This window comes from Artibeus jamaicensis, unplaced genomic scaffold (assembly GCF_021234435.1).
Source record: "Artibeus jamaicensis isolate MK-2021 breed Jamaican fruit bat unplaced genomic scaffold, CSHL_Jam_final scaffold_584, whole genome shotgun sequence".
Classification (NCBI taxonomy): Eukaryota; Metazoa; Chordata; class Mammalia; order Chiroptera; family Phyllostomidae; genus Artibeus; species Artibeus jamaicensis.
The window spans coordinates 10,873,336-10,893,305 of record NW_026522048.1 but is presented as its reverse complement, the minus strand read 5'-3'; the positions used below and the strand labels follow the sequence as shown (position 1 = coordinate 10,893,305).

Below are 19,970 nucleotides of genomic sequence, written 5' to 3'. Positions count from 1 at the left end.
TTAAGTGTGTTTAAACGCAGGAACTTCTGAAGTTAATCAGACCTTGAAAGAACAAGCTGTCCTTTTTGAAGGTAACTAGTGAACCAATTTATTATTTAAAAAATCATTATATGGTGGGGAGGGAAATAATAATATATCCTGTCGGTCCTATAAAACTTGTCCCCAGGGGTACCCAAACAGCAGATATGAGATAGTTTCTTTTACAAAATATTCCAGCTAATTAATAAAAAAACAATAAAATCAAAATGCTGCCATTGTTCTTCAGTCAGAAGACTTGACTGTCAATGCTCTGCATAGAGCAATTACATCAATAATCCAGTTATTTACAGTTAGAGAGCTATACTGTTTGAAATTGGAACAATAAATTGAATGAATGGTTTCTTAGGCGCCACAGTTATTTGCCTTTCCTAGTTATGCTCGAAAGTCATACTATTCAACTTTAACTTCTATTCCATAACCCAATGACATCGACATTATAATTTTTAGGGAAGAATACCTTAATGTGACAGTGAGAATTTTATACTGCCTATATTAGTTTGCTAGTGCTACCAAAATAGCATAGATTAAATGCTTAAACAATGATTTTATCATAGTTCTAGATACGAGAAGTCCAGTAAAGTGTTACAAGTTTGGTTTCTTCTGAGACTTCTCCCCTTGGCTTGCAGATGGCTGCCTTCACACAGTGTCCTCTGATGGTTTTTTATCTCTGTCTTCACATTCCTGGTGACTCTTTTGGTGTCTAAATTTCTTCTTATAAGGATAGTAAGGATTAGTAAAACTGGATTAGGGCCCACCCTAGCGGTCTCATTTTAACTTATTTGTGTCTTTAAAAGCTCCATTTCTATAGTCACCTTTCAAGGTTCTGGGGGTTAATGTTTAACATCTAAATTTTATAGGGACACAATTCGGTCATAACCCTGTCCATTCAGCACACCAAAGGAAGTTAATAATGTTAATGCACACATTTCAATACTTAACCCATCAATATTTAGTAAAACAATGCATATGCTTGCTGAACTATTAACATGATACTCCCTAAGTCACCTCATTTATACTTCTAATCCACTCTGGGGAAGGGGCATTATAAGGGTCTGTTCAAGGAACATGTATGAGTGACCTATGGACATGGAAAACAGGGTGGGGATTGACAGAGCAGGGAAGAGCAATGGGGTAAGAATGGAAACAATAATAAAATTAAATTTTAAAAAATCTGTATTTTTAGTTTCCCCTAAGACTTCTATCTTATTCAAAGCAGGGAGAGATTGAGGGTAATTATCTTGGTGAAAAGGTGAGATAATTGAGCCAGAATATGAAGAACTATCATTCATTTCTATACACTTGGCTTCTGCTAGGCTAAACACCAGATATGAAATTGTTAAAATGTCTAGAAACTAAACTGTAATCTCATATTTTTTGTTCTACTATCTCCAGTGGAGTTCAAAAATTTAGAACTCACTCTATCCTAATTAGCCTCAAATTTTTAGAGTAAACTATCTCTGTTTCATTGTTTCAGCTTTCATTTCAACAGGGATAATTAGTACTATTCTGTGTATAATACAACAACTGATAGGTTAAAGACCATGATGAATCAGTCAGGAATATCAGAAAGGTTTCTAAAAGAAGTGGCTCTTACAGAAATAACATCTGAAGACTTTAGTAGGAACTGATCAAGTAAAGAAATGAGGCAAATAAACCACTATGTGCAAAGAAACACTGATGTGAACCAGCAGGGAATGTTAGGGAACTAAAAGTAGCCCAGTATTGACATAATGAAAAATGTGGAAAGCAATATGAGAAATAAGAGCTAGGAAGGTGCCAGATTATTTCCAAATAATCCAATTATCCCATAAATAATATTAATCATAGAGGCTAAGTAGCTTGACCAAGAGCACAAAGCTAGTTAATGCAGAACCAAGATTTGCAACAAATTTAACTTCAAATACTTAGCAGAGTGACACAATTTTCCTAGGTTATTCCTGGTTTATGACGATTGTCTCTACATTATTATTAATGGGGCCTTTTTACCCTACAGATGCTCTGATTTGGAGACTATTTTCACCCTATCTTTTAAGCCATCATACTATATTTTCCTAGGCCCGAGAAAATTACGGATGGTTTCATTAACTTCTCACACTCATTAGTGAAATTAATTGCTGAAAGAGACAATGCTGATAAAAATGATCATGCATTTGTAAAGTTTGGGGATATCATCACTTTAACAAATATATCTATTGTCTGCTTTCTCATATGTGCCCAACTGGGTACTAAACTGGCAACCTAGGCATGTGCCCTGACCAGGAATTGAACTCATGACCTTTTGGTTTATAGGAGGAAGCTCCAACCAGCTGAATCACACTAGCCAGGGCTCACTCATTTACCTTTAATGACAATATCTGTAAAATCTCAGGTCTCTAGAATGGTATTTGGATAAAAGTAAACAGAGAACTGGCTTACTCCGCAATATCGAGATATCCACAGGAAGCAGCTGCATGTAGTGGTATCCAGCCTTCATTATCAGGTTGATTAATATTTGCTCCATTTTCTACCAGAAACTTCACCATATCAACATTGTCATCAATACAAGCCTAAAAACACAAAAGATTACAAAAGATTTAAATCAACACTCCCAATAATAAACCAATGGAATAAAATTCCTATTTTGCAGCTTTTATAATATAAGTATTTTCTGTAAATTAGTCTGTTGCTACTTTGATTACACTGCCATCAAACAGGCCAACGTGTTATGAATTTAAATTGCAGGAGTCCTTGCTTAGATACACATACAGCAGTAGTGTACGTGACTAGACCATGCCAACACCACAAGGAAAACAAGTGCATTTCATTAAAATGAAAACAATCAAAACTCTGAACACCAAAAATATCCTCTATAGTAATGATTCCCAAAATGAGGTCTGCTGAGGGGAAGAGAGATCCTTTCAGGAAGCAGACATGGTCAAAATTATTTTCAAAATAGTACTAAGATGGTACTTCCCCTTTTTACTTTGCTGACTTACATGTGCACTTGAGGTACAAAAGCACAAATGTTTTGTAAAACTGTTGGCACCTTAGCACAAATTAAGGCTGTGGCGTGCGCACACACACACACACACACACACACGCACATACACACACAATCCACAAACAAAAAACCCCTTTAACAGTCACTGTCTTCACTATGCACTCGACTTTTTTCAAAAGCTATTTTTATTTATGAATGTCCTTTAGAAAGCAGTAAAAATCATGAATTTCATTAAAATTTCACCCTTACATACACATATTTTTAATATTCTGTGGAACAAGATAGAATTATGCATGAAACACTTATGACTATGATTATTACCCTGACTAAAAGCACTTGTGCGGGTAAGTTGCAAGCTGAACCCACCACTTTTTCCATGCAATGTAATTTTTACTTAAATGATAAACTACAGTTAATTTAACTTAGATTTTTGACAGAAATTTTCATTTTCTCTTTTAAAACCTTCACCTGAGGATATATTTATTGAATTTAGAGAGAGAGGAAGGGAAAGTAAAGGGGGCGGGGAGAGAGAGAAAGAAAGAGAAACATCATTCAGTTGCCTTGTACAAGGTGCCCTGATCAGGGATTGGACCTGCAACCTTTTGGTGTACGGAACACTCCAACCGAGCCACAGGCCAGGCAGAAATTTTCTTGAAAATGAAAAAAGTAACCTTGTCATTTCAAGAAAAAAAACTAACAGTATTTGTTGCCAATGATAAATTCAAGCTTTCAAAAGGAGCAAAATAATTAGTTATTTTATGTAAAAGTTATTAATTATGTAACATGGGTAAAGTACTGCTGTTCTGAATGAATTAAAAAATACTTAAGATCCTCAGTTTTAACATCTAGCATTTAAAAAATTTAATACATACCATCTACAGAAACAAAAGCTCTTTTCAGTAATTTTTAAGAGTGTAAAGGGGTCCTGAGATGAAGGAGTTTGAGAACCTCAGCCTATAGTAAATAAGGGAACTTTTATCAATGCTTACTTTGTGTCAAGCAGTATAACAGGTCTTTTTTCTATTTTACTGTTTTATATGCATTACCTCACAAAAAAATCCTCATAAGAACAACAATTTTGCTGCACTCCCACAGCACCATATATAATTCTTGGTGTATAGCAGAGGCTCAATAAATGAGTGAATGAACAAGAACATGAGGATTCAAAGAGATTAAGTAGTTTGAATAAGCCACACAGGGCAATTACAAAGCTGAGATGGTAACATACATGTTCAGATTCCAAAAAACAAGCTCTTTCCCCACTCTGCTTGCCACGGATGTTCCTAGATCATCAATATATTTCTCACTTACCTGTAGTTTCTGCAATAGGCTATCATACATTGCAGGCACGAAAGTGTTTGTTGTATAAATAAAACTGATTTTCCTTTACCACAGAAGCAATTAGTATTTTCTTATTTGGTGTCAAGGAAAGCACTAAGGACAGAGTATTTTATATCTAAAGTCAAAAAGCACTGACTGGGAATCAGAACTTCTGTCTCTTTGCTTTAGTTCTGACCCTGCCACAAAATTTGTGGCTATGGACAAGTAATTTGGGGCCTTTGGTGTCTTTATCTTTCAGGTGGAGGGAAGAACTGAAAATTCCCTAAACAAGTTTAACATTATATATCCATAATTCTTCCTCTTGAAACAAGTTACAAGCAAACATTAAGTATACAATGCTTGGGAAAAGAACAGTGTTTTTCAAGGAACAGTTCTTAAAAAATGAGTATGAGATTTGAGAACCATAGCTATCTAATAATGAAAGAAGAAATCACAATTTTATTGTATTAGAAAGTAGTTTATGTTATTTGAGATACCTAATGACTCACAGTGGCTTGAAATAATAGACCTATTTGTAAGCTAATCATTAATTTTATTGAGAAAAGATACTCAATTCTATTCTCCTTTTCTCTCAACCTCTTAATTTCTATTAAGAAATTCAGAGTCTGGCTCAAAGCAGTTCTGATTTTTATCATCAATAAAAAAATGTAAAAATCTATTCAGCAAATGTACCTAATACAAAAATGATTATTGTTTTTTTAAGAATGGAGAATGTCAAGCAAATAAGAAATGATTATGAAGGCACATGAGAAAATGTTCACAATGTATTTCACAAACTTTTTAAAAAGGATACAAAACAAGTTGCCTAATGAGTCCAATTTTACTAAAAATATGTACTCAAATCAACTAGAAGAATCTATACTAAAGGTTAAATAGTCATTAACATTGGTGGTGAGAGCGAATAATTTTTATTTTCTTTTTACATTTTCTGTAATATGAAGAAACAACCAAATTGCTACTGAAAGTATAAAATTCATTTAACCTTCAGAAAAGCATTCAAAAGCATGCGCTAAAGTTTTTGTAATTGATAAATAAATAGTATGGAGTGTACGTGTGTGCATGCGGGGGGGCAGGGGAGATTCTATTCATATGTTATAGATTCCTATGCATCAAGGAAAAAAAAGACCATTAAACATAAAGAACAAACTACTGCTACCTACCTTCAACAACATGGATGACCCTCACAAACATAGAGATGAGTGCAAAAGGGCAGACAAAGGATACATACTGTAGGTTTCCAGTCAAAGCTAATCCCTGGTGGTAAAGATCAGAATCATAGTTAAATTTATGGGGAAATGATGGGAGGGGCATGAGGAAGCTTTCTGGAAGACTGGAAATGTTTTCTACCTGTCTGATTTCTTACTTAGACATATATATATATATTTAAAAATGTATGAGATTATACACTTAAAGCTTTGTGTTCTATGTAAATTATACAATTCAAAAAGGAAAAAAAGGCTACTATGTATTACCTCTAGTAAGACATTTATCTTTTTCTAAATTGCACGTGCATGTCTTCCGTTAATTTCTATTCCGACTCCTGAAGCTCCATATATCAAATGGAATTCTTTCAACTGAGAATCTTTAAATATTATGAAAATTTTTTTCCACTAATAATCCGCACAAATTTTGAAAGCTAAATATCCCTAATTTCTTCAGCTACTTTCATATTATACAATATATGCTAAAAATTATATATGCCAAGGCCCTGGGAATGCTTGGAGTGGTAAAGATCACATTAGAATACAGAAAACTAGTCCACAAATAACAATAATTTTATGTATAATGACATAATAGCAGAGAATAGAAATTTCCAGAATATCAGTGGAAACATTAAGAGATATTCTTGTAACTAGGATGGTCCACACAGATCTCATTAAAAAGTACATATTCGAGCAAGGTTTGAAGATTACATAGGAGTCACTGATTTTGAAACTCAACTTGAGACATAAACTAATTAAAAAAACTAAAGTATATAGCCCTGGCTGGCGTAGCTCAGTGGATTGAGTGCAGGCCTGTGAACCAGAGTATTGAGGTTCAATTCCCAGTCAGGGCACATGCCGGGGTTGCAGGCCAGTTCCCAGCAGGTGATGCCTAAGAGGCAACCATACATTGATACTTCTCTCCCTCTCTTTCTCCTTCCCTTCCCCTCTCTCGAAAAATAAATAAAATATTTAAAAAAAACTAAAAAACAAAACAAAAAAACCCCCCAAAACTAAAGTACATAAAATGTGTTTTTATATTAAAGGGGGACTATTATCTTTCTTAGGAAGTTAAGTTCAAGGATGAACTTTGTTCCCCACACATTTTAAGGAAAAAGTTAAGAAGCATAACAAAAAGTTGAATAAAGAAGCTATTCAATGCTGGCTCAAAGTAGAGATTCCATAGCTTAAAGACAGATTTTGGGTAGGGCATATATATTGTAAAAAGTCATTATATTTCATCCTTAGAAAAGATAAAAACAAATATATTTAGCAACTATGGAATTCAATTGAGTAAAAAAAAAATCACAATTACAAATTTAGCAGCATTTGAAATATATTCTAATACTGTTATAGTCCTTTTTTCATAAAAGCAGTTTGGTTACAAGTATAGACTCTAGAGCCAGACTAGGATTAATTCAGTTCTGCAATTTATTAGATGAGTGTTACTGGGTAAAATGCTTAGAATTCTGTGTGCCAGTTTACGCTGGAAAAGAGTAATAGTACCCATCTCAAATGTTTACTAAGAGAAATAGATGAATACATAAAGCACTTAAAAAGTAGTACCTGTCAAACAGTGTTACCATGTTTATATCAGTACATAAGCCTTGTGCTATATCATCCATTTAAATTTCTCTTTTTTATATTCTTGTACATGTATAAATTTTAGAACAAAATTAAATGGTGGAGAGTTGTCATATATTCCTTTTAGTACCACTACTTTTGGTAAAAGTCCCATCTACCAATAATTTCTAAGAGGATAATTACATTTTAATCTTAAAAAATCTTAGGTATTCTAAACCTTTTTCAAACACTTTTATATAAGCTCATTCATACAAATTATATACAATATAGGAGAGTAAAGCAAAAGAAAAGATTTAGTTGTATAAATGTAACTATAGCAACTTAAGTGAAAATGTGATTTTAGGGAATTAGCTGAAATGCTTCCAGTGTCTAATCATTATTTGTAACAGTTATAATTACTGATAAATAGACAAATTAATTTGAATATGAACTTCTCTAAATCAATTTCTACTTCCTGAAAACAACTCTTTACAACTCCTTCACAAGGAAAATTAAGTTTGTTCAATTGGTGGGAACAGAAATTTATAGATAATACTAGAAAATTGCCCATGCCATAATATACATTCTGAACTGAAGATATCCAAATGGGTTTCGTTTTATTTTAAAGAAAACGGAATTTGGACGTATCAAGGGAAGAATCGTAAGTATGGTTTATAAAAGAAAATAATGAAAAACTTCAAACAGTATTCTCATACTAAATAATAAAAAACAAACAGCTTGGTCTTGCATTAAAACTGGCCAATAAAAGACCATGTATAATCTTAGGAGGTCATTTGTCAATCATATTTAGTTATTAAAAACAGCTAACAAGTTCAGCATTGCATTTAAGTTTAATTAATTTTTTTGCCTTTCCACTCTTATCATATAAACAAGTAGGAAAGCTGATGTAAAAATAAAAACCTGTCCTTGTAATAAATCAAATACTCAAATGATAAAATTATGGAACATTAAATTCAAAATAGATTATACATACTGGTTAAACCACACAGAATTCTTCATTTAGATTAAGAAAAGTTCAGACTTATGTATATAGAGTATCCTAAAAAAATATGTATGTAAGACGCTACATATTTGTGGAGTGAATGAACTAAATATGGCAAATAGACTATATAAGAAAATCTGAAAAAACATTTGAGATAAAAAAAAAAGAATGAAAGATGCTAGGCTAAAAGTAATCTAAGTATTGCTTAAACATTCATACTTCACCCACTTAGTACTGAATACTTGAATGACAACACCAAAAACTGAAAACCACGTGCAAAGATTAAAGTTGGCAATCCATCCACTAGTCTTACAACAGAGCATTGTTATTTCTTCTATTGATAAACATACAAATACAATACTAAGTTAAACCTTAATCTTTATAGGCCATATATACTAATAAGAAAATAATTTAGTTTCAGGGGATGAAATAAAAGCATCTGCTTACTAATTTATTCCATTAAATTAAAGAAAAACAGGTTACAAGAGTATGCATTATATAATTCTTCCCATTGATATGCTTAATCAAGAGTCTGGGAGAATATACCAAAATACATATCAATAGAAGTCAAAATTACTGAGTTATTTTTCCAAAAGCTTATCTACAGTGAAGACATAAAATTTTCATGGTTTTCCAAAATAAATCAGAAGAGTCATATAGTTGTTAGCTATCTAACTGTCTTTTAAATGATTTTATTTACTTATTTTTTGAGAAAGGGAAGGGGAAGGGAAGGAGAAAGAGAGGAGGAGAAACAGCAATGTGTAGTTGCCTCTCAAGTGTCCCCTACTGGGGATGTAGCCCACAACCCAGGCATATGCCCTCACTGGGAATCGAACTGGCAACCCTTTGGTTTGCAGGCTGGTACACAATCCATTGAGCCACACCAGCCAGGGCTAACAGTTTCTTGATGAACTTCTTCAGTGTTCAGCAAAATACGTGGCCAGTTTATTCATAAATTCAACAAGTATTTACTGAGTGCCCACTAAAGCCAGATACGATGCCAGTTCCTAGGAATATACCGGTAAAAGATATAGAACAGATTTCTGCACTCACAGAGCTTATGTGAGTGCAGAAATATACCAGGCAAGACATGTAACTAAACAAACAATAACGAATGAGGTAGGATAAATGATATGTATGTAAGCAGAGCACTGAACCTAGCAAGATTTGGGAGAAACAGAGCAGAAATCAGAATCTCTGAGGGTAGCCCCCAGAAATTTCCACTTTTAAAAAAGTTCCCTATCTAATTTACAAGAAACACACTAGACTGAGAACCACTGATAACCATGGTTATTAAAGAAAAAAAAAAAGACAAGGCATAAGCAGCATACGTAAAATGTGATAAGGAAAAGCATATATCAAACCTGAGGGACCATGACTATTTGAGAAAGGGGAAGAGACAAAACAAAACAAAACAATAACAACAAGTAGTAAGTATGCAAAAATACAGATAGAGAAAACAATGTGGAAGAAAATACAAGTTGAAAAACCAAAGGAAATGAGTCACATTTGGTTCTACTTAACAACATACTGAATAAAATACAAGATCAAAAGTAAGACAATCTAAAAATTAAATCTAGCCAATAAAAAGAACAAAATAAATTCAGAAATCAAGACAGGATGGTCAAAGACTCATAAGTGATTCAAGAAGAATGTAAACATTATAAATTCTAGCAAGGTAGAAATATTAATATAGCTAACAAAATGAGATGAGGGGAAAAAAAGAGCAAAAATGTATGTGCTGATTTACTAATCTTTCCCAGAATATAAAATTGGAGTGTGCTTTAAAAAAAAACCCATTGCAATGTATTTGTAGCTTATAAATCTTTAAAAAATATTTAGGGAAATACTCTCTAGTTGTTGAAAAACAAACAAACAAACCCCAAAACCACCACCAACAAACTAAAATTTAACCATTACTCTATTCTCCTGCTTTCCCCCCCCTTCTGGCAAATTAAACTTAACACATTCTAATTAAAAGTTATGTAATACATATCCTTTTAAATAAATGTTTAAGGATTTGCACAAAGAGATTCTGAAATGATACTTCCTAAATGAATCATGGCTAGTTATGTATAGTCAGCATCATGAAGCAACTATTATTATTACTCTTTCATCATACAGCATAGTCCTCATCTCAAAGTTTAAAAAGAGCCAAACCTTACCTGCAATAAACTCTTAGTCTAATCAGAAATAAACCTATATGTAGATAAAACTACAAAAATGATATAATCTCTCTAATCTCTATTTCTCCTCATTCTAGAATACATAAATTATTTCATGAAACTTCATGAATTATCATGAATTAATATTAAATTTTAAGGAAACATGTATGTGTATAACGTGACACTAAGGAAAAAGGAGAGGAGTTTGGGAAGAGAAAGACAATTTTTTTTGTCATGCCATGATATGAATAGGAGGAATAAAAATAGGGAATAGAACTATATTCCTGCATCCATTTCAGAAAGAAAAGAACAAAGATATGTCTAATGGAGGCTGAGAATCTGGTAGTTGTTCTGCTATATTGAGGTATCCTTCAGCAAAAATATATCAGGATTAAGTTAAAAGTGTATAATCCTGGGTCCTAGGGGAAAAAAATCGAAAAAATAATCTCGTTTGGTTATCTTAACCAAATATTATTTTCCACTTTAGACTACTAAGCTATTCTGCATTTCAGGGACAACTGATGAAGAAATTAAGAAAGCATAAATTAACGCCTCAAGTCACAAAATAAGAGGTGCACCCAACATTTGGATGGAAAGCAGAGGGGAAAAACAAACAAGCTAAGATATAATTCATTTTTTTTCAAGTGTTTTGTTGAACTGTAAGAAAGGGAGAAATAGTTTCTAGTAAGAAGGACACAGTAAATAGGAACCAACTGTTAAGTATTTACTAATGTGAACTGAGGTATGTAAAATGCCATAAAATTATTTTATTTTAGTTTGTTGCTTGTGATAGCCTCTAGTAAGGCCCTGCCTCCTGGTAGTCACACTCTTGTGTAAACTCCTCCCCTTGAGTGTGGGAGTTCACACAAGAGAGTTTACCAAACTTGCTTCAAACAGATTAAATGAGGAATAGAAGTGACGGGGTTAGATTAGGTTTTGAGATTAGATTATAAAAAGATTATTGCTTTCATTTTGGCATATACTTCTTCTTGCCCTCTCTTGGATCACTCACAACCTGGGTAAACTCAACTGCCACAACCAGAGGCAGTCATGTTGAAAGGCCCATGTGGCGAGAAAGCAAGCTCTGTCAATAATAACCACACAAGTGAGCTTTGAAGCCCCCTTAGTTAAACCTTCGGATGTGACTACAGTCCAAGCCAATAGCTTGAGGGCAATCTCATGTGAGACAATTTCACGTAAACCAAAAACACCTAGCTAAGCCACATCCAAATCTCTGAACTACAGAAAAATGTGAGATAATAAATGTTAAGTTTAGGGGTCATTTGTTACGCTGCAATAAGCAATAGCTACATTGCTAAACTTTGAATGTAGAAGGCATTTATTTATACCAGTTTTCATTGCTTTAGCCTGCATGTATCCAAACATCACGTTTCCTTCTCTACTTTATCTGTCTTTTCTCCAGTATTTCAACTCCCCTTAAATGTCATCAGTTGCTCCTTTTATCTAAAGAGTTATCGAGGTATCTGAATTTAAACCTCTCTCCATTTTCACAAATTTAAAGCTCTAATACTGAACCATCCTCCATTTCCTGAAATTCCAAAACAACCTGAAATTATAACTTCAGAACAATTACTTGATAACATGCCAGTACTCATGCTTGATGAGTAAAAAGGTACAAAAAAACCCCACTCAACTAATACATAATAAAAATTATTATTCCTTCACTATTTACTTTTAGAAGGAAGGGTATATGAATAGCAATTACACAATCCTTTGCATCGCAGGAAAGGGAAATGTATAATTTCATATTGCATAACACATTCATTTAATCACTTTCCCCAAACTTCTGAAAAGATGTCAGTGCTCTTATATTTACAAATAATTTATCACAAATATTTACTGCAATATTTCCAACTGTTTCCATGAAACTACTGATCTAGAAAAGTTAATAAACGGTCTTCGACACAAAGGTTTTTAAAAACAATTAAATTTAGGAAATACTGCAATAAAACAGTTTTACCTGCAAAACTTATCAAATCCCCTTTCCCACTAACATTTTTATTATCAAAATCAATTTTTTGTTCAAGTTGAGGCACACAACCTAGTAACCATTGTTCCATACATACAACCTACCTATATAATACAATAAATGTGTGTGCCACTGCACTATAAATTCTAAGTCTCTCTCAGATACAGATAATTGATAATGAATTAATTTCAAAATTTTATACTGTTTTTAACCTTTGGGAGAAATCTCTGTGTGCAGATTTTAAGTACCAATAACTACAGATAATTGACTATAAATTAATAATTTCAAAATTTTGTACCATTTTTCATCTTTATGGAGAAACTTTGTATGCAGATTTTTACGCAACAATAACTACTGGATCCAAGAAACTTCTTTCGGGATGGTTCACCAGCTATCTAAGACTTTTGAAAACGAGGGACATCTGTAATAGCATCAACAGTTAAAAAAAAAGAAAGACAATGATAAACTTGACCAAGCAGCCAAAACAAACAAACAAACAAACAAACAAACAACACAAACAAACAAAAAAACAATGGGCCACCTTGACGAGAAAGGAAACTATATATTCTCAAGGCTTTTTCTTGTCCTGTTTCATAACGTTTGCGATTTCATTAATCAAGAAAGAAAAATCATTAAGAAGGCAAGATGTTACACAGCTGAAACCAACTTCTAACACAACGTCATTCCATTGAAGCCTTAGCCCCCAGTCCTCTCCAAAATTGGAGACATAGAATTTCACTTAGAGTGGTGAATTCACAATTCAGTGTATAGATGATGTGTTAGGGAATTGTGCACCCGAAGCCTGTATAATTTTGTTAACCAATGTCACCCCAATAAATTCAATAAAAAGAAAAAATGGAGATATAGTTTGAAAGCTGCAAACAGAAAAACAAACAAACGAATGAATGAATGAATTAGAAAATAAAAGATTCTGACACACAGTTCTGCCAGAAAGAGAGGGGCTACAAACATGTAGCGCTGCTGAAACAGACATGACAAATGAAGGGTCTTCAGATAAAACTAAACCCAGTGCTAAAAACCATACAAAAAGCACATTCTTAGCTCTTTCACAAAAAAGCAGGTTGGCAAAAGGAGAGGGCTGAATCCAATTGCCAAGAAAAAGTAACCTGATAATAAAATTTCAATTCTTTTTGATCATAAGCTTTAAGTTAGTTTGGGACTTCACAACTTCTCTGGAGCGGACAAAAGAGTACCTCTGAATTAACAGCTGAACGTTGATGGACCCTACAGACCGCTCAACTTAGCCTTCTTCTAGTCTCCTTACTGAAGTTAAATCATTCTCTCCTTCCATTTTCTGTATTATTATGAACATATTTACCCTAATACACTTAAAACACTGTATTACAATTTCTACCAATATGCACTATCTGTGCATTTATTTCCTTTTGCTTTTGCCTCCACTATTGTATGAGGTCTCAAAGGCAAGGATTCCATTATGTATTCGTAATACCTAGAATACAAATGACAGTAATCAAATGTTGAATGGAGGAAGGAACCTACAAGTATGATTTTAGTTTCACTGGTAGGACTCAGAAATAGGCTGCTAATTCTCTGTCTCCTGTAGATGACAATATTAGAGAAATTAATTTTTCTATGTCATATTTGACTGACTACAGCAGGACAGATAAGTTACAGAGCATTATGCAACCTTATTATGTTAAGGGGAATAATACATATAATACCTTCTCTTTTTCTACATGAAAAATGTATGTTTATACTAAGAAATTTAATACCTACAAAATATTAAACTATCATTTAACTATTTGTTAAATGTACAAATGAGTGATACTAATGATCACTCAAAACGCCACATTCTTGCCCTAGCCAGTGTGGTTCGGTTTGTTGGAGTGTCATCTGTAAACTGAAAGATCCTGGGTTCGGTTCCCAGCCAGGGCACACACTTAGGTTGCATGTTTGGTCCCCTGTTGGGCACTATAGGAGGCAACCAATTAATGTTTCTCTCTCACATTGATGTTTCTTTCCCTCTTTCTCCCCTTCCCTTACCCTCTCTCTAAAACCAGTAAGCATGTCCTTGGATAAGGATCTAAAAAAAAAAGTGGTCAGAAAAAAAAATTTTTTCCTAGCACATTCTTCACAGCAAAAAGATGACCTGAGCTGAAAAGATCATACCTGTGTGGAAATACGCTTTTAGCAGCTATTTAGCAGCAAATAGTTTTAGCAGCTATTTGCTGGCTGGCTATCACTGCTATTCTTAAAATGTTCACCTTTTGCATCTGTGCCACCTAATAAGGTGGCAGGAGTTCCAAGGTAGGAAAGACTGTAAGCAAATCATTTCACGTTCACTTTCTTTAACACCGGCCATTAATGAAACCTACAATTCCACTGTACCACATGCAGGTAAGATCCTCTCCTGCGTAAAATAAACCAGAATTGTCTCTAAGTTTCCTTTTTTAAAAACCAAATTATATAACTAACAGCAAAAGCAATCTAGCATAAAACTACTGCCACAAAAGGAATTCTTTCCACAAGACTGACTGACTCCCAATGCACATGAAGTTCTTAGTAATTTAGCTACTGTGGTAATGAAGGCAGCCAAGAGAACACTGAAGACAAAGTGAAAGCCAGCTACCCTGTTCTCTCTTTTTTGGAGTGGTGCCTTGCATTTCACTAAAAGTCTAAAAGCTAAGTCTTGACCATATAAGGCCTTGGGATTCCCATGGATGGAAATGCCTAGACAGCCAGCAGTCAAATCTAATAATCTTAAAATACATGAAACACAGGTACTAAACTACACTGAGAGGGTTTTAAAAAAAAATTCTAGCTTCACTTAAATATATTCTCACAGATAATCTCAGTGTTCCTGTAAGATATTATGATCAAATCCACAAAGTTAAAATATGAGTATATACTAATCACTGAAATTTCCTTAAAAAATTAAAAAAACCCACAAACAACCTTTGATGGAAATCTTCAAGTCTGTTACACATTTCTTTGTCATTTTAAACAAGTACAAAAGGTAATTTAACTTTTCTCCATTAACTCATTATGGTATAAACTATTAAACTCTGATGTCTTTGTCATCAATAGTTTATACAGCTAAAATAATACCCAAAATGCTTTTTGGGAATATCTGCTTTTAATAGGTTTTTGGCCCTCTTGCTTTTATCGATCACCTCTTTCAACTATCTGACAGCTTCTTCTTTAATGAAAGTTAAAATCTTCATTTTAATTTGTGGCTCTTATTTTTGACAAACATTAAAAAAAACTGAGCCTAAAATAAAACTACATAAAAACTATGTGAGGACTTCTCCCAAGTAAATGAAAGCACTTGGGCTTAAGTCTGCAATGTATGTTTCAATCCTATGAGTACTGCTTATTTTCCAGTTATTTCTTTAGCTTTTAAGGTTTACAACATGAGGAAATATCATTAGAGAAATTATGCTCTGTAAAATGTAGAGGGCTGACCTAGACCCAAGTAACATCAAAACTGACAACTGCTGAAAAAAAGGAAACAAATATTACTGGCAATGTTTCCTTTGTATGAGAGTTATTAAGAAGACTGTTCTTGTGATGATAAGTTTCATGAGATGAAGATTAGTTTCATGTGATGTAACTAATACTGATTATTTCAGGGCTCTTGGAAAAAATAATTGTGATCCTAGGAAAATAAGCAAAAACACTGAGATAACAGTTCACTTTTATATTATTTATATTTTACTTACAGCTTTGCATGCTGATGTTTATAGAATAAATAAGTATTAATAACTTACTTTGTAATTTAATTTTCAAAAACTAAATAACAGTAAAAGGGAAAGCAGAAGTCCATTTTATAGAATTTAGCAATGTGTAAAGCTCAAGGGAATAGTCATATATCTAATACAGATGGAAATCTTTCGTTACAGCTGTTTCATATTAGTAAGAGAATAGAATAAATGACATGCAGACAACCTCAAAGCTCCATTTTATGACAATAATAAACTTTCTCTTCAGAAAACATCTTCAGAAGAACAAAAACTATTTCTGGACTTTAATGCCTCTCACCAGCTCTGCTACATTGTTCAGATCTTTTCAAGAATTACTTAATATCTATCACTTATTAGGTACAGTACACTGGGCACTAAAGATGAATCATGATTGATAGAGATCCTTATGAAATCTATTATTTTAATTGGGAGCTAAATGGGAAATAAGATGATCTTTATTTAATATGTCAAGTGCTATATTTTGCACGAGGTCAAAGGACAGGAATAGCCCAAGAAGGATTTGGGGCAACCGGGAGAAACCTAGTCTTTGTCTTTAAGGATAAAAAGAGGTGAACACTAAAATAATTTTCTTAAAAGGGTGGGGAGAGTAGCAGTATATCAGATAGAGGGCACTGGTATTGCTGAAAGATCATGGAAGTATAAGAAGAGATGGGAAGTGATTAGGGGAAATTAAGAGATGAGAGGAGGAAGATTGTGGCCAGCTTTATAAACCAGGCCAAGGAGACTGACTGCTCTTGTACAACAGTATTTGTCAAATATGAAAAATATAAGGGATGCTTCTAAAAAGAAAAAAAATTCCCACAGATTTCCCTAAAATTGACTGAAATTTTATTTGTCATGCTATTTAAATAACTACCAATAAAAACGTAGGCCATTACACATTTTAGTACATGTATAAATCAAAACAAATACATAAATTTTCTTACTATTTTTTCTTTAGTTTGTGTCAATAAAGGAGTCTGTGATTCTCATTTGCCTGGGAATTGACCCTCACCCATTACCATGACATTTTCATGAAATTCATCTCGGTGTTTCCTCATCTGTCTATGACAGTTAAATTTATTATATTTGGTACTGACTCCAACAGAAATGCAAATGTAATCAACTGAAACTAAGAGGAGGCATGCATTGTAAGAGTGTCATTTATTCATCTGTCTACCTATATAGCTACTCATGCTTATATATTTTAGATTATCTTCATTATGAAAAGTAAAGAACTAAAACATTCTTGCTGAAATGGAAATTAAGAAAGTTTTAAGACTCCTAAATTTTCTGGCTTATGTGATTAGGGGGATGATAATGCCACCACTTCCAAATGCATCACCTCTAAGATCGAAGACCTCTGAAATTCCCAAAGGAAACACAGTATCCCATCCTCCATCTCTTTCTTCCTTTTTTGACAGAATCTTTTTGTTCTGATTTTGAATTCCTGATTCTTGACCCCTTCCAATTCTTCCCAGTCCACCATTCACTGGCTTTACTTGCCTGCATTCTTCTTCAACTATCCACTCACCACCCCAGAATCCTTTGTATCTCTTGCCAATCTGTAGGGCTGACTAATATCATCCATTTGCTCTCTGTGCTATTGTAGACGCTGTCAAACAATGCTAGAAAAACCATGAAACCAGGGTGGTTTGGTCCACTATAATTTCACCCTAACTTCATTGTAGTATTCCACTAACATTATTCTTAAATGTCTTTTCCTGAATTCCTGTAACATCGTATGTACCATTCCAAACCTCCTTTAGTCTCCTTAAGATCCCATTGAATATTAAGTCCCACTGCTCCACAATGCCACTTAGGACAAATACCAAATAACTATATACTCTTATACCATCAAGAAAACTGAAACGATCAATGGTAATTTACTAAGAATTTCACTCTTTCCATATTGAAGTTCTTTTATCTTCATACCCAACACATCTTCGTTTCCTTTGGATTAAAGGAAGAAACCTACATTCCTAAAAAAATTCCTAATGACTTCCCACATAAATGCCTCTCTGGTTTTCTATGTTCATGTCTCAACATTTTACCCTATGCTTTAGCCAAAGTGAAATACTCACTAGTCTAATTCTTATCCTGGTATTTCTCCTAATATGGCTCCTTCCTCCTTATAGTGCTTTCCCTATACCTCTGCCTAAACCCCAGCCCCCCCCCCCAAAAAAACCCTTTACATCCTAAAAACTATGTAAAACATAAAAATACTTCCTACCATCTAGATGGAACATTCCCTTCTTTTCCTGCACATTTTATTATAAAAATATTCAAACAGCAAAACTGAAAGAATTTTACTGTCAATACCTCTGTATCCTCCATCTAGATTCTCTGTTACTACTTGCTTTGGCACATATCTATCTACTTTGTCATTCTTTATCTATCTATTAACGTAGCTACTCTGAAATATACTCAAAGACATAAAACCACAGAAATAGGTATTAGCAAATTATTTCTCTAAATACTTTAGCATGTGTATCACTGAGTTCAGTATTTGTTTAGTTTTTACATAATGACCCCCTGTTAGTTTTTATATAATAACTCCCCCCAGAAGTAAGCACTGTTTTTTTTCCCCTCCACCATAAAAGTAAGATGTGGCCATTCTAAAATTCATTAAGGGGAATCTAGAGCAGATCCTTACTTTGGGAGACTTCTTTTTTTTTTTTAAAGTACTTTTTAAAAAATATTTTATTTATTTTTTAAAGATTTTATTATTTTAGTGCAGGCCTGCGAACCAGACAATCGCGGTTCGATTCCCAGTCAGGGCACATACCGGGGTTGCAGGCCGGTACTCTTGCAGGCCAGTTCCCAGCAGGGGATGCATGAAAGGCAACCATACATTGATGTTTCTCTCCCTCTCTCCTTCTCTTCCCCTCTAAAGATAAATAAATAAAATCTTTAAAAAAAAAGATTTTATTATTTTATCTTTAGAGGGCAAGGGAAGGAGAGAGGTAGAGAAATATCAAGGTACGGTTGGCTCTTGTGTGTCCCCTGCTGGGAACTGGCCTGCAACCCAGGCATGTGCCCTGACTGGGAATCGAACCACTATCCTTTGGTTTGCAGGCCTATGCTCAAACCACTGAGCTATACCAGCCAGGGCTAGGAAAGACTTCTTTAAGCAAAATATTTATGAGAGTCATTCATGTAGCTGAGGCTATCAGTAGTTTGTCTCTATTTATTTTTTTATTTTTAAAATATTTGCCTAACTTACATTAGGAATGGAACTTCTGGGCAGGTATACATTTATTTTTATAAGAAAATGATAAACATGTTCCCAAAGTATTTGTGGAAATATTTACATCTCCACCAACTATCAGAGTTCCAATACACACATGCATGCCAACATTTGATGATCTTAGTTTTCTTTAATTTACCCAATGACTGGTGTAACATTATCCTTTGTGAATATAATTGACACTGGGATGCACCTTTCATTTTGTTCCGTATGGTATTATTTCTGTGTGCATTTGATTTACCTCTATTAGACTATATACTTCTTGAAGTTACAAACTGTTTGCCCTTTTTCTCCTACAATGTTTATAGCAGGTAGCTATATACTGGAACAATAAATACCGGCTTAATGTATTTTGCCTATATATAACACATACCCATGTTTTTGTGCATATTATACATGGGACTGTTATACTCATGATATGTAATCATTATACCCATATATAATGCACATTCTTATTTTTCACTAAAAAATTTGGGCCAAAGTGTACATTATATATGGCAAAATATGGTAATTAAAGTGGTTATTAAAATTTACTTGTCCTTCCTGTTCTGGTTAAGCCATTAAAAAAAATCCAAAAGGCACATCTGTGAAATGAGGCTACAGACAATCAAGGGTTGGTAGATACAGATATAGATACAGATTTATTCCTTCCAGATATAGATTTAGGTTCCTTTCTGGGATTTGGGATTTAAAATATTTTCTAAAGTGTATC

At 33.7% G+C, this 19,970-nt stretch overlaps 1 protein-coding gene across 6 annotated transcripts in view; it reads right to left on the bottom strand.

Annotated features, from left to right (window-relative positions):
• Positions 1–19,970, bottom strand: part of PPP1R12A (protein phosphatase 1 regulatory subunit 12A) — a 146,796-nt gene that overhangs the window by 96,932 nt on the left and 29,894 nt on the right. For all 6 annotated transcript variants that reach the window (XM_037158485.2, XM_037158486.2, XM_037158489.2 and 3 more), the window contains exon 2: positions 2,455–2,585. In XM_037158485.2, coding sequence (XP_037014380.2) covers positions 2,455–2,585 — 131 coding nt within the window. The remainder of the gene's footprint in view (positions 1–2,454; positions 2,586–19,970) is intronic.